At 44.4% G+C, this 14,368-nt stretch overlaps 1 protein-coding gene across 1 annotated transcript in view; it reads left to right on the top strand.

Annotated features, from left to right (window-relative positions):
• Positions 1-803: 803 nt before the first annotated feature.
• The window catches only part of LHFPL1 (LHFPL tetraspan subfamily member 1), a 62,408-nt gene continuing 48,843 nt past the window's right edge, over positions 804-14,368 (top strand). The window contains exons 1-2 of the mRNA XM_043458984.1: positions 804-903; positions 9,930-10,568. Coding sequence (XP_043314919.1) covers positions 10,118-10,568 — 451 coding nt within the window. The 5' untranslated portion in view covers positions 804-903; positions 9,930-10,117. The remainder of the gene's footprint in view (positions 904-9,929; positions 10,569-14,368) is intronic.

Here is a 14,368-nt window from a genome sequence, read left to right as displayed (position 1 = left end):
AAGTTGATACAAGGTAGAAGGTAATAAATTTCCTGAAATAAATATAGAGTGCCAGGGACATTAGAGGTGGGAGAAATGACATCAGCTTGGAGCAGAGTGTCAGGCAAAGCTTCATGACTTTCCAGACTTCTCAATTCTTCGCTCAAATATAAGAACAGTTATTGGTGCTTTGGGATATTAAACATTGACTTTTGGTAGTGCTATTATTTTTTGATAGTACTGTTATTTTTTTCTAAAGTATTATTTAGCCTTTTCAATGTGTGATTTTAAGTTTTTCAGTGTAAACTTGAGACACCTTGGAGTCATGGATGGCCCTGTTGGAGCACCTTCCCCATCATATAGTGGAAATCAGTTTGGGGAAGAGTTTATTCTGTCCTACTCCCTTCAGGCATGTGTCTACTGCGTCATTTCCAACCATGTAAATCTGCTATGTAATATACATGGTGAGATTATTTAGGGTTTGGGAAGTTAGGGAGAACATCTATTCCTCGGCAAGCATTTGGGCAGCAGGTGAGGAAGTGAGACAGCTATGCAGTTCAAGTGTGGACATATCTGCACACGCTCACACACACACACATACACACGCATGCACACACTCTCACTTACTCACGCACAGCTGACTTGGCATCTGTGAGGATGGAGGTGGGGGATGCTGTGCCTGCTAAGCTACTTAAGTGCCTGCATGTCTGAGGCTGACTTTGAAGCCTCCAGCGTGTTTGGAGTTAATTCCCATTAGGTTAGACTCCGCCTCTCTCTCCCAAAGGTAAAGCAAGTTTTTTTTCAGGCATCACTGCAAAGAGCAGCTGGAATTCCCATCCCCTCTGACAAGCTGTGAGGAGAAGTTGTTTCTCAGATGTGAGTCCGAAGAGAGGGAACAAGTCAATCAGCCTTCGTGGTCAGAAGGTAAATTTGCAACTTGGGCCAAATACAATTGAAACAACTGGATAAGAAACTGTTTGCTCTCCCTTTGCTCAACCCCCCTTCTCCCCTTCCTTTCTCAGGCTTCCTGCCCTTTCATCTGACAGCTCAGAGAAGCTGTTTTCTTCCCAAAGGCAAACTGGTTCATTTTTACTTCCTCAAGTCTGTTGTTTACACAGAGGCTAAGAGGAATCGGGGCTGGATTCCCTTTTCGTGTTGACACGGTGTGAAGACCTAAGAGTTAAATGCTGGTTGGTTTCCCCAGGAGAGTTGGTAACTTGAGTAGAGGAAGTCCGGGTCTCTGGGAGTGGAGGGAAGGATTTTGTTCTGACCTGTCTATAGAAATAAAAGTGGATCGGGTTTGCTGATGTGCTGGTTGACTTCTTAGACTTGCCAAAATTGGGGTTATGGTACTGAATTGGGGTGCTGGGGTTAAACTGAAATGCAGATGTTGAAGTGAGTTGGACTGGAAGTAAAAGATTGCATTTGCTCAGTAAATATTTGAGTTCCTACTGTGTGCCAAAGCATGATGATTTCCAGAAAAACCTGAAATAGTTTAGCTATAAATCCATTCTTGAAAGGAACACTGGGCCAAATGATTCTATTTCATGGTAGGAAACAAAGCAGAAAGAAGTCTCATGGTGAGGAGAAATCACTGAGAGACTGGTTAGGGGAGAAAGGGAAGAGGAATAATGTTCCCCTTCTTGAGTGACTCTGAGTCTTCTCTATTACTTAATGGGACGATATTGTCTTCTCTAGTAGGTGGGAGAATTACCTATCCTGGTGTTAGGATAACATAGCACAGATGATACTTCACTTGAACTCTGTGTTCCATCGTCTTTATTTTATAGAGGAAACTCAAACTCAAAGGTTTTAAGTGAGCCTTTCAAGTTCATCTAACTTGTAAGGGGCAGACCTCAGGACCCTATCCCAGATCTGGATTCCAAAATCTGGACTCTTGTCCATGAAGATGCTATTTCTCAATCATTAGTTTCCATCAGAATCAACTGAGGATTTTTGAAAAATGCAAATTCCATAGACTCTAATTCAGTGAATCTTAAAAGGAGGTCGTAGTCTACATTTTTGACAAGTACTGATGGTGATTCTGATGCAGAGGTGTTAGGGGACCCCATTTGAAAAACACTCTTCACATGCCAGACTGCCTCTCCTGTCTGCTGAAGTAGTAGAAGCATTCAGTGCACCTTCTTCCTACACTGGCTAGATTCATTGAATGGAGGAGGTCAGCTGTGGTGGCGTTTTATTCATTACTGGAGGTCATGGGTAGAGGGAGTACTGGGCAACAATAGCAGGGCTGGGATTATTAACTTAAGGTTGTAGGGAAATGCTTTACCAGTTAATCCATTGTTGATAGAACTTAATGGTGTCTTGCCAGAGCAGGCTGGTTGGAGTAGTTCCTAACCGGTGGAGGGTGTGAGATAGGTCTCCTAGCCAACCAATTGAACACTAAAGGTGGTGGCACTGGTCCAGGCAGAATAAGACCTGGGGTGAAGATCTCTGATTGATACCCCACTTTCCAAAGCAAAAGACAGACAGGGAGCTCAATGAGTAGTATTTTATTTTATTTTTCCAAAGAAGGGAGAAGCTCATATAAAATTTAGGAAATCATTCCAATTTTCACCTTTCTAATCTCAGACTCAGGAGAAAGGGAATAGCCCAGGACTTAACATGGAGGTTCTTTTTATGGGCTTTCCCTGTCTCTCCATGGCCAACTTGATTATTTATAATTGACCTTCTAGGTTATTGATGACTCGGTTGATCCTCTGCACTAACTCCCTGGCTTCCTGCCTCCCAACATCTTACCTCTTGGTGAACATCTTCACCTTAGGACGGAGAAATGCAAATAAATGAACAAACAAACCCAACACAGCTACTTTTGCTAGTCTTTCTACCCCAGATTAAAAGAGGATGGGAGGAGGGAGAAGGCTTAGAAAGACAATCCACAAGCAAGAAAGCTGAGAATTTGAAAGACAAGATTTAGACCTAAAGTGAGGTCTTTATAAGCATGGAGTAGAATGGTGGTTGCCAGAGGCTGGAGGAAGGGGGAATGTGGAGCTGTTTCTCAGTAGGCATAAAGTTTCAGTTACACAAGATGAATAACTTCTAGAGATATTCTGTACAGCTTTGTGCCTGTGGTTAACGATATGGTGTTGTGCACTTCAAAAATACATTGCAAGGATAGACCTTATGTTAAGTTTTCTTAACACACATAAACCCACAAAACAATACAAGGAACTTGTTTTTTCAATTTGTTTATTTATTTTTAATTGGAGGATAATTGCTTTACAATGTTGTGTTGGTTTCTGCTGTATGACAACATGAATCAGCTATAAGTATACATGTCTCCTCCTTCTCCAAACTCCCTCCTACCCCCACCCCATACCACCCGTTTAGGTTGTCACAGAGCACTGGGTTGAGCTCCCTGTGTTATACTGCAACTTCCCATTAGCTATCTGTTTTACATATGATAGTTTATGTTTCAGTGCTACTCTCTCAATTCGTTCCGCCCTCTCCTTACCCTCTATGTCCACAAGTCCATTCTCTATGTCTGCATCTCTATTCCTGCCCTGAAAATAGGTTCATCAGTACAGTTTTTCTATATTTCATATATATGGGTTAATACATGATATTTTTCTCTTTCTGACTTACTTCGCCCAGTATAAGAGGCTCTAGGTTCATCCACCTCACTAGAACTGACTCAAATTCATTACAAGGAACTTTTTGAAGATTATGAATATATTCAGTGCCTTGGCTGTGGTGGTGGTGTTACAGATGTAGGCATGTGTCCAAACTCATTGAGATATATACATTGAATATGTACAGATTTTCATATATCATGTGTACCTCAATAAACCTTACAAAAAGTGAGGTCTTCTTCAAGTTACCACGATACAAATGGGAAACAAACACAATTCTGGGGGTAGATAAGTCATGAGATGATTTCAGGCATAAGAGAATCTGGAGAGATGCCCATTGTGGAGATGTATAGAGGAGAAAATTCTGGGGGAACTCAGGTGGCAGAAAATAAGGCAAGAAATACTTGGAAAGTGGTTATAGATTCTTTTTGAGGCTGTGTCTGAAGCAGGTGGCACTTGTGGTAAAGAATCCACCTGCAGCGCAGGAGACCAAGGTTCCATCCCTGTGTCGGGAAGATCCCTTGGAAAAGGAAATGGCTACCCACTCCAGTATTCTAGCTTGGAGAATCCCATAGACAGAGGAGCCTGGCGGGCTACAGTTCATAGGGTTGCACAGAGTTGGACACGACTGAAGTGACTTAGCACGCACTGACGCAGAAAGATCTAGAATGGTCAGGTTGCTTATATACCCAATTCAGTACAAGAGCAAGAAATTTTTCTGGAGTATGACTCTATTTACCCACTGAAGCCATATGCCTATGCCTATTAATTATTTCTTAAAGTCTCAACACTGAGTATGATGAGTGAAGTGAAGTGAAGTGAAGTCGCTCAGTCATGTCCGACTCTTTGCGACCCCATGGACTGTAGCCTACCAGGCTCCACAGTCCATGGAATTTTTCAGGCAAGAGTACTGGAGTGGGTTGCCATTTCCTTCTCCAGGGGATCTTCCTGACCCAGGGATCAAACCCGGGTCTCCCACGTTGCAGGCAGACACTTTACCATCTGAACCACAAGGGAAGCCCGACTAGGATGAATAGGGTTGGCCAAAAAGTTCTTCCAGGTTTTTCTGTAAACTGTTATGGAAAAAGCTGAACAAACTTTTTGGCCAACCCACTATTTGTTAAAGGGTTGGCTAGTAGGCTATGCACACTGTCTGGGGGTGTGAGGAGAAAGGCCTATTCATATTCCCTTGCCAATAACAGTGCCAACAAAGCTGCTTCTCGCAAACCAGTCCAAAACCAGTAGTGTTTGAGTCCTTTTCCATGGAGACTGGGGAGGAGATAAGGTGTTGGAAGAATTTGCTTTGTTTTTCTCCACCAAGAAAAATACAAGAGCAATGTTTCCAGTTTCATTAATACTAAGTAAGTGCTCACATATAAGTAGGGATACACAGGAGTGAAAAGTTGAGAACAAATGATCACAGGCTTGGGAAGGAGACACCACAGGGAGAGGTAGAGTGCTCATTTGGGGAGGGAAAAGTCCAAAGGTAAGGTACCAGCAGGGCTTCTCCTGTGGCTCAGATGGTAAAGAATCCTCCTGCCAATGCAAGAGATGCAAGAGACACAGGTTCAATCCCTGGGTTGGGAAGATTCCCTGGAGGAGGGCATGGCAACCCACTCCAGTGTTCTTGCCTGGAGAATCCCATGCATAGCAAAGCCTGGTGGGCTATGATCCATGGGGTCGCAAGAGTTTGACACAACTGAGCAACTGAGCACAAGATACCAGCAATCTGAGTTAATCTGTGTTGATGAAGGGCTCCTGTCAGGATGACAGTGGCCAATCTGTCCTCCATTTCCTCTGAGGACCTGACCAAAGGAATTTACCTTAAGTTGGTAGTTGGTGATGGACAGGGACGCCTGGAGTGCTGCGGTTCATGGGGTCATAAAGAGTCGGACACGACTGAGCGACTGAACTGAACTGTATCAGAAAAAGATTTAAAATGAGACGTAAATGATTTATTGACAGTGAGAGTCATCAAGCTACTGAGAAAAACTGTTGAGTCCTCTTTCCTCTAGAGTTCTTTAAAAGCAGTATAGATAATCATTTGATGTGTATGGCTTAGGAGGGTTTCCTGCATCTTATAGGTTGAAATGACCTCTATCCATGAGTCTATGTTAGAATGACCACTGTATCCTTACTACTTACTAGTCTCTAGTAAGGACAATAAATTTAGGGCAGCCTTCATGCTTCCACCCTGGTCATTATAACTTTCTAGCCACATTCACTGCATCTCATACAGTCACTCTCAGAAACAGGCATGTGATCCATTGAGGAGATAGAGCAACGAAGGGGGAGAGACCATGTGATAAACAAAGAGAGAGGGGCAGTAGCCAACCTAGCAATACCTGGTTACTGGACCATTTAGCAGGAGCACTGGGGTGAGTTCTTGGTTTCTGAAATCCAATGTGGCTGTGTGGTGAGGCCTTCCAGGACAGGGAAACAAAGTGATTGCTACATGAAATATACAAGAGAAGTAAAGTGAAGTATAGCATTGTGTGTGACTTTTATTTATGTGAGTGTAAAAGAGACTTGGCTAGCTCCTGGGAATGAACCTGATTGCTTTGGAGGGCTATCATGAAGAGAGGTTACTCCATGACAGCTGGTGCAGTAACTCAAAGCACTTGGTTGAATGCATTTCTCTGTGTGAAGGTAGAACAGTGTACATGCAGACCCCACATGGCCGATTGCCATAGGAGAAGCTGGACTGGAGCTTATTTTGTGCTCAGAAAATATTGAGCAATGGGATCTCTGACCTCCCTTTCTTGACTGCATGAGGTCAAGCCTATGATTCAGAAAGATTTTACCTTCAGGATATAAAGATTTCATCTCTCCATTATTTAATTCCATGGTCACTTTTCACTTCATATTGTTTGAATCCTAGAGAGAGAGCAAGAGAAAATTATCTGTGGCAGTGATTCTCAGCCTGCTGTCCATGGATTGTGCTGGCTCACCACACTTCGAGTCCTAGATAGAGTGACTAACTCATCCATTTTGGGACTTTTTTATTTATAGTTTCATCCCTGACAATCCCACATCCCTTAGTCCCAAGTTAACTAGCATGGCTGGACATCCTAGTTCTAAATGAGATAAGGAGAACAAGTTTTTCCTGAAGTTGAAAGTATTTAAATTCTGAAAGCCAATGAGTTTTTCTAAAGCTAAACATATTTAATTTAAACTGAATTTTGTGATTCCACCTTCCTATCTCTTGGCTTCAAAACGGCATCTTTAAAATGAAATGATGGTAACAGGGGTTACCATAGTAGTCTTATAGTAGTCTTATAGTTTTTTAAACAGCCTGACTTGGCACAGATGGTGATTACCTTACATCAGAAGCCCTCCTCCTATTTTAGTATAGTCTAGGTACCACTCACCGATTTAATCCCTTTCTCTGCCTTATACTCTCTGCCCTTCTACTGGATTTTGTACTGGGACTTGATCTCAAGATGATAAACATTCATGGTGGACATATGCGGCTAGCTCTGACTACAAACTTGAAATAGCTAATGCCCTGGTCTTTATGGTGACATGCTGGGTAGAGAAAGTCACCTTCCTCCTGCCTTGCCTGTCCTTCCTGTCTGATTTTTTTTCATCATCCTTAAACAGATTTGCCATTGTGGGTGGGAAACCATGGAGACTTTTCATCAAAACACTTGGTGTGATGAGGAAGACTATGGGGAAGGTGAAGTGAGAGGTGAGAAATGATGGTGCTGCTATTTGAATCACTGTGTAAATTTGGGCAAGTTCCTTAGCTTTCTTTTTTAAATTTATTTTTAATTGCAGAAAAATTGCTTTACAGTATTGGTTTCTGTTATACAAAATGCAAACCAGCAGTAATTATACATATATCCCCTCCCTCTGGAGCCTTCCTCCCCTCCCCACATCTCACCCTTCTGGGTCATCACAGAGGACCAGGCTGGGCTACAATAGCTTCCCACTAATTATCTACTTTACAAATGATCGTGTATATATGTCAGTGCTACTTTCTCCATTCATCCTGCTCTCCTTCCCCCACTGTGTCCACAAGTCCACTCTCTACATCTGCATCTCCATTCTTTCCCTGCAAATAGGTTCATCAGTACCATTTTTCTAGATTCCATATTTGCTCATTTGTAAACCAGGGGTACTACCTTTCTTACCAACCTGAGGAGATTTTTTGGCAGAGCACATGAAATAATGGTCTTGGAAGGGAATATGATGGTGCACCCAGCAGTTGTTTATCAGCTTGTTTCCTCTCATCCTCTGGCCTGGGCTTCTTCACCAGGAAGTGAGCTCATAAAAGAGAGCTGCTTGCATTTTCCATAATCTTACATGCTCTAATATAGCAAGCAGAGGCATTACCTCATTGCGGCCAAGCATACCTGCTTTCTAACAGCAATTACTCAAGACTAGTTTCACTTCTCCTGTTGGCTTTCAACCCTGCGTCACATCTTTCTTTCATTCCCCCAACTCTCAGGCACAAAGCCTCATTCCCTGGGGCCCAGCTCAGGGCACTTTCTTCCCAAGCCCTAACATTCCAAAGTAAACACCTGCAATTTATAGTCTCTGCTCCCTTCCTGCGCAAAACACACAGCACACAATATATCTGTATTGGGAGGGGAATTGTGGTGGAGCAAGAAAAGAGCATTATACTAAGAATCAGATAACTGGACTCTGATCCAGCCAGGGTACTTCACTAGTTCTTTACCCTTGAGGAAATCATTTCCTCTCTGTATTCCCATCTGTAAAGTGATAGAGGAGGAGGGTGGTTCACACTGTGGAGTACAAAAGTACTGGCCTAGGCATCTGTAGATTGGGTTTCTTATTCCAGTCTGGCTGCTTGCTAACTTCTCTGTGATTTGGGGGGAATCACTACCCACTTACAGGGCCACACCTCCCCATATGTAAAAAAAAAAAGTTTGAATTAGGTGATTAATCAAGATTTCTGCCAGCCTAGAAATTGGATGCTTCTCTAGAATGGGTTTCATTAAACATACATGGATGGCGGTGCCTGCTTCATGCCAGACATTGTTTGATGATAGTTGTTACAGGGCTCATGGCTGGGCAAGGTACTTGAGACCCTGCGTACAACTGCTACTTGTTGCTGGCCATGTCTCAACTGGCAAAGTGGTGACCCCATGGACAGTTCCTATAATTCCCCTGCCTTTGGTCCCCTACCCCCTCTCCCCTTTCCCACCACCTGTAACTTTAAGCTGTGGTGATGAATCATGGAGTTTCTGAAACAGATTCCACCATCTGTTTGCTGGAGATGTTCACAGGGCTGTCAGCAGGCTGCAGTGTGGTCTCTGGCTGCCTTCATTGAGAAACAGGCCAGAATGCAATGGCAGATTAATGTAGTTGGGAGGGAAGCAGTTGATTTTTGACAGTGGGGTCTGTGAAAGCCATTTGTGAGCTGGGCTGAGGAGATTAGATCTAAAAAGGCACTCAGCATCTTGAATCTGAGACGACTTGTTCCAAAAGGCATCTTGAAAGGCCCTTACAGCTCAAGATCTATGTTCCTGCAGCCAGGCAGGGGGCACCAGATCTGTTTCAGAGAGAGGAGAAGTTTTCATGATTATATTCAGCAAAGGACTGGGCAGTTTTTCTTAGTAAACAGTTTAGTGTTAAACAACCCTCACTGTTTGGGAAGGTGCCTCCCATTTTGTTCTTGGGGAAAAGTGACTGAACAGAGCTTGCTCAGTGATGAGCATAGGGAGTGAGACTAGGTGCCCCTTATTTTATTTACCCATTTGAACCTAACTGATGCAATACTGGGAAAGCCCAAGTTAATGCTCTGTTGGATATCCTACTAAGGTCAAATGGGCACTCCATGGTGAGCGCTCCTTCCCTCTTCTCCCTTGGAATGTGGGCAGGCCCTGTGAGTGATCTTCCTTCTTCCTTCACTCTCTGAAATCACCTTGGTTCCTGGCCCTCTTGAGGCAGTACCTCCTTCCAGGCCTCAGGTAAACAAGGTTTTTCCATTGGAAATTGGGGGCTCTCTGGAGAGCCTAGGTTTGATTCAGGCCTCCCTCCTACCCGTTGTTCCATGCTAGATGTCAAGAACTAAAAGCTGTCTGTTTGGGTTGCATTGGGCTTCCCAGGTGGTGCTAGTGGTAAAGAATCTGCTTGGCAATGCAAGAGATGTAAAAGATGTGGGTTCAATCCCTGGATTGGGAAGATCCCCTGGAGAAGGGCATGGCAACCCACTCCAGTATTCTTGCTTGGAGAATCCCATGAACAGAGGAGCCTGGCGGTCCATAATCCATAGTGTCACAAAGAGTTGGTCACAACTGAAGTGACTTAGCATGCACACACTCAGGCAGGCTGCATTGGAGTAGATGGAACAGTCACTAATTCACTTCTGTGGTTCTTCCATTGCAGCCTAGAGACCATAGAAGTCTGAACCAGGTGGAAGGAAGGGAAGATGGGAAAAGTGGTGGAGAGCAGACTCCCATAGGGACCCAAATGGTCCTCGAGACAATAACCTTATCCAGAAGTAAGGGCCAAGAAGCACATGACTGAGCCCTGGGGCTGGCCAGGCAGATGAAAACTAGGCTGGTGGAGCCTACATGACAACTTTCTGCATTTGGTGCTGTGAACCGACTCATCTCCCCATCCCCGCCAAGAAACCTGGGACCATGAGGAGCAGCCTGACCCTGGTGGGGACCCTCTGGGCCTTTCTGTCCCTTGTTACCGCCGTGGCCAGTTCTGCCAGTTACTTCCTGCCTTATTGGCTCTTTGGATCTCAGCTGGGGAAGCCAGTGTCATTCAGCACATTCCGGAGGTGCAATTACCCTGTGAGGGGAGAGGGGCAGAGTCTGATCATGGTTGAAGAGTGTGGGCGCTATGCCAGCTTCAGTGCCATCCCCAGCCTGGCCTGGCAGATGTGCACGGTGGTGACAGGTGCTGGCTGTGCTCTGCTGCTCCTGGTGGCACTGGCTGCTGTCCTGGGCTGCTGCATGGAAGAACTCATCTCCAGAATGATGGGACGTTGCATGGGAGCTGCACAGTTCGTGGGAGGTAAGACTGTGTGGCTGAGATTGGGGAGGTTGGGGAGCTTTGCAGGGGTGGGCATAGTGGGCATATTGCCTTACAGGGAAATCCACTCTCAGCTTCTCCTCTTTGTCCAACTCTAAGGCTGTGAATGGACTAAGGCTGTGAATGGGCTTCCCTGGTGACTCAGATGGTAAAGAATCTGCCTGCCAATGCAGGAGACACAGGTTCGATCCCTGGGTTGGGAAGATCCCATGGGGAAGGAAATGGCAGCCCACTCCAGTATTCTTGCCTGGGGAATCCCATGGGCAGAGGAGCCTGGGGGGCTATAGTCCACGGGGTCACAAAGAGTTGGACATGACTTGGCAACTGGACAACAACAACAAGGCTCTGAATGGGGGATCCTTTGAGATACCTGGTCTGGGACTCCCCAAAGTGCAATCTACATCAGGGTTTTATTCACAGCAAGATTGGCTAGTAGGCAGAGATGATATCTGGTTTTTTGGCCCTGATTTTCATCACATTCTTTTTCCTGCAGAGTGCCCATTTAACATATTATCCAGGTCTGCTTTGCAGAGGAAGCAACTCTAGTACACTACTAGTATGGTATACAACTCTATACTCCAGTATTGCTACTGCTGCTAAGTCACTTCAGTCGTGTCCGACTCTGTGCAACCCCATAGACGGCAGCCCACCAGGCTCCCCCGTCCCTGGGATTCTCCAGGCAAGAACACTGGAGTGGGTTGCCATTTCCTTCTCCAGCGCATGAAAGTGAAAAGTGAAAGTGAATTCGCTCAGTCGTGTCCGGCTCTTAGCGACCCCATGGACTGCAGCCTACCACGTTCCTCAATCCATGGGATTTTCCAGGCAAGAGTACTGGAGTGGGGTGCCATTGCCTTCTCCGATACTCCAGTATTACAGTTCCCAAATAAACTTGACCTCTAAGATCCCTGATCGCTGGTAGTTATCTGAGGACCGTGATCTGATTAACACATACACAAAGGTTCTGATTACTAAATGAGTTTAATATGCAGTCCTCACCAAAAAAATACATCTCTAATAGTGAAATGCTAGCTACCAGGCAGACTGCAGTTGACCACTTACCTGGCAACATCTAAGGCTAGCACTGACTGGTAGCCATCAACAGTCTATTCAGGTTTCCTCTGGCCCCGACTCACTCTACTTATCTTTTCTCTCATTCAGTCTGCCTCTAAATTTAGTGCAGGAGACCTGGGATGCTGGCAGTGTGTGGATGGGCTAGGAAAGGACAAAATGCAAAAATGGCAGACAGTAGGAAAGCAATGGGAGTGTTTTCATTTGAACCGAGAGGAAAAAGGCAAGTTTAGACACACAGGCAGATATATGTATGAATGTATGAGCTATTTTTTACACCTGGATGGGGAAATGGAAAAAAGTGCTGGTAGAATCAATGGCTGAAGTTTGTTGTTGTTCCTGAAAAGTTTTAGAATTCCTATTCATTATCACTGTCATCTCCATTAGCAGCACAGTGTGGGTGACTGGAGCCAGGAAAATTCGATCCCACTTCTGGCTCTTTTGTTAAGTTGCCCTGTGGCTGTAAGCAAATGACTGACCTCTCTCATGTTCACTTCCCTTCTTTCCTTGAATTGGTTCATTGGCAAGATAGCCCAGATCCTCATTTTCTTCTTCTCTCCAATGACTGCATTCAAGTAGCCTTGTGGTGCAATGGTAGTGATGACCTAAGACAGTGCTTCTCATCAGGGACTGATTTTTTACACCCCTCACCCCCACCACCGGAGGACATTTGGTAATGTCTTTGAGACATTTTTGGTTATCACAAATTGGGGAGGGTGCTACTGACAATCAGTGGATAAAGATGAGGGATGCTGTTAAATATACCACAATGCATAAAAATAAAACAATTGCCTACTCCCCCAAACAAAGAAATATCTGGTCCCAAATGTCAATAGTGCCAAGATTGAGAAACCCTAAGCTAAGCTATTATTTCCTTGCCTTCTTATGAAAAGTACCGAATTCTCTTTTTGTGCCAGTTAAGGTGATGTTAAGATGTTTCCCTCTTTCCTTAGACTCATTGTAAAAATTTTAAATTTGAATTAACATTCTAATCTCCCTTATGTATGAACTTTCCCATTACTAATGATTTTCTGGCCACATTGGAAAGTCATTACATTAATTTCTCTCTTCCCCTTGAAAACCCTGGTACAGAGCTAACAGGTTACTAAGGCTGGTCTAAACCAATGACTTTAGCCCCCCTTTGTGGGCTCCACAGATATTACAAATGAATCTTAAGTAGGCTCACCTTTCACCTGCTTTCTTGGGCTTACTGTGACCAGCTTGGTACTTCTATGGGCTCATTATTTCAGGAAGTGATACTTAGCTGGCAGAGAAAGGAGTGCTTCTTACAACTCATATTTATAGCCCAGGGCCCAGCTCAGCGCCTGGCATATAGCAGGTATTCAGTAACGGTAGAAAGAATGAACATATGGCTAAGGCAATGTCTGGTATATTTTGGGATAAGTTGGTTACATGAGAGCTGGCTTCATTCACATCCTTTCCTTTTTTCCAGGCTTTCATTCAAGGGTATTAGCACCCTGAATTCTCTTCTCTTCTGACTTGAGAGTGACAACTTAGCTTCATTTGCTTTTCTAAGAGTTTCCAGCAGAGAGCGAGGAGGGGCTAACTGGTAGGAATAAGAAGGACAGTAGCAACAGTCTACATCTGACTCTAAGAATTAACATTGTCTCCTACAGCCACCTTGCCTCCTACCTTGGGCTTGAGTGAGACTTTCACAAAACCTCTGTGGGTCTCCATATAATACATTTTGGTTGATCTCACCTTTGAAGTCCAGAAACTCAAATTGTTGAAGGAAGATGTGACTAGGTAATGGAGACTTGGGCTTTCTAGGTGGTGCTGGTGGTAAAGAACCTGACTGCCAATGTAGGAGACACAAGAGATGCAGGTCTGTGGGTCGGGATGATACCATAGAGAAGGAAATGGCAAGCTACTCCAGTATTCTTGCCTGCAGAATCCCATGGACAGAGGAGCCTGGAGGGCCATGGTCCATAGGGTCACAAAGAGTCAGACATGACTGAAGGGATTTAGCACGCACATGCATGCAATGGAGACTTAGACACCCATGAACTGAGTGGGGAAGAACTTTAACTGAGTGGCAGATGTCATGCAGAGGCAACAGAAACATCAGTATCATTTTCATCTCATATGATTTCTGCCATTTTATATTCCCCATTGGCTATTGCTCATAGGAACATAGTCACAGTGTTTATGCTTAGATGAGGATCTTTAAAACTCAAGAATAAAATGCCATTTGACAGTAGTCATGGAAAGAGTTAAGACCCAAGGTGTGCTACAAGGTTTCTCCTTGGGCAAGGGAATAATACTGGACAGATGGCTGAATTTCCACAACTTCCCCATCTGTAATACCAGCCAACTAAGAGTCATTTTCATTTCCTTTTTAGAAACTGGAGCCTGTCAAGGTTATATCAGATGTGAAGGAATGTTAAAGCCTGCTTGAATGTATCATATTTTCTAGGCACCCCTTGGCATACAACCATTATCCAAGGTTCTTCAGAGATCTTGTGCCTCACTCCTCAGAGATGGGCTCTGTTAGTGGCAGAAAGCCAAACCTGAAGAGCGTTTTGAGCTGCACGGATAAAAGACATATGAGAAAGAGCTGTGGGGGTTAAGTTGAAGCCTGTTGTTTAAGGGAAATTGATTTCATTGCTCCAGGCCAGACTGCTTCTCAGAGCTAGTGCATTAACCAAAATATATCAGGGGGAGGAACCCATTTGTTTCAGGTTTGGTTTATC

The sequence above is a fragment of the Cervus canadensis genome, chromosome X (genome assembly GCF_019320065.1).
Source record: "Cervus canadensis isolate Bull #8, Minnesota chromosome X, ASM1932006v1, whole genome shotgun sequence".
Classification (NCBI taxonomy): Eukaryota; Metazoa; Chordata; class Mammalia; order Artiodactyla; family Cervidae; genus Cervus; species Cervus canadensis.
The sequence above is the reverse complement of the archived record's forward strand: the minus strand, read 5'-3'. Positions and strand labels throughout refer to the sequence as shown.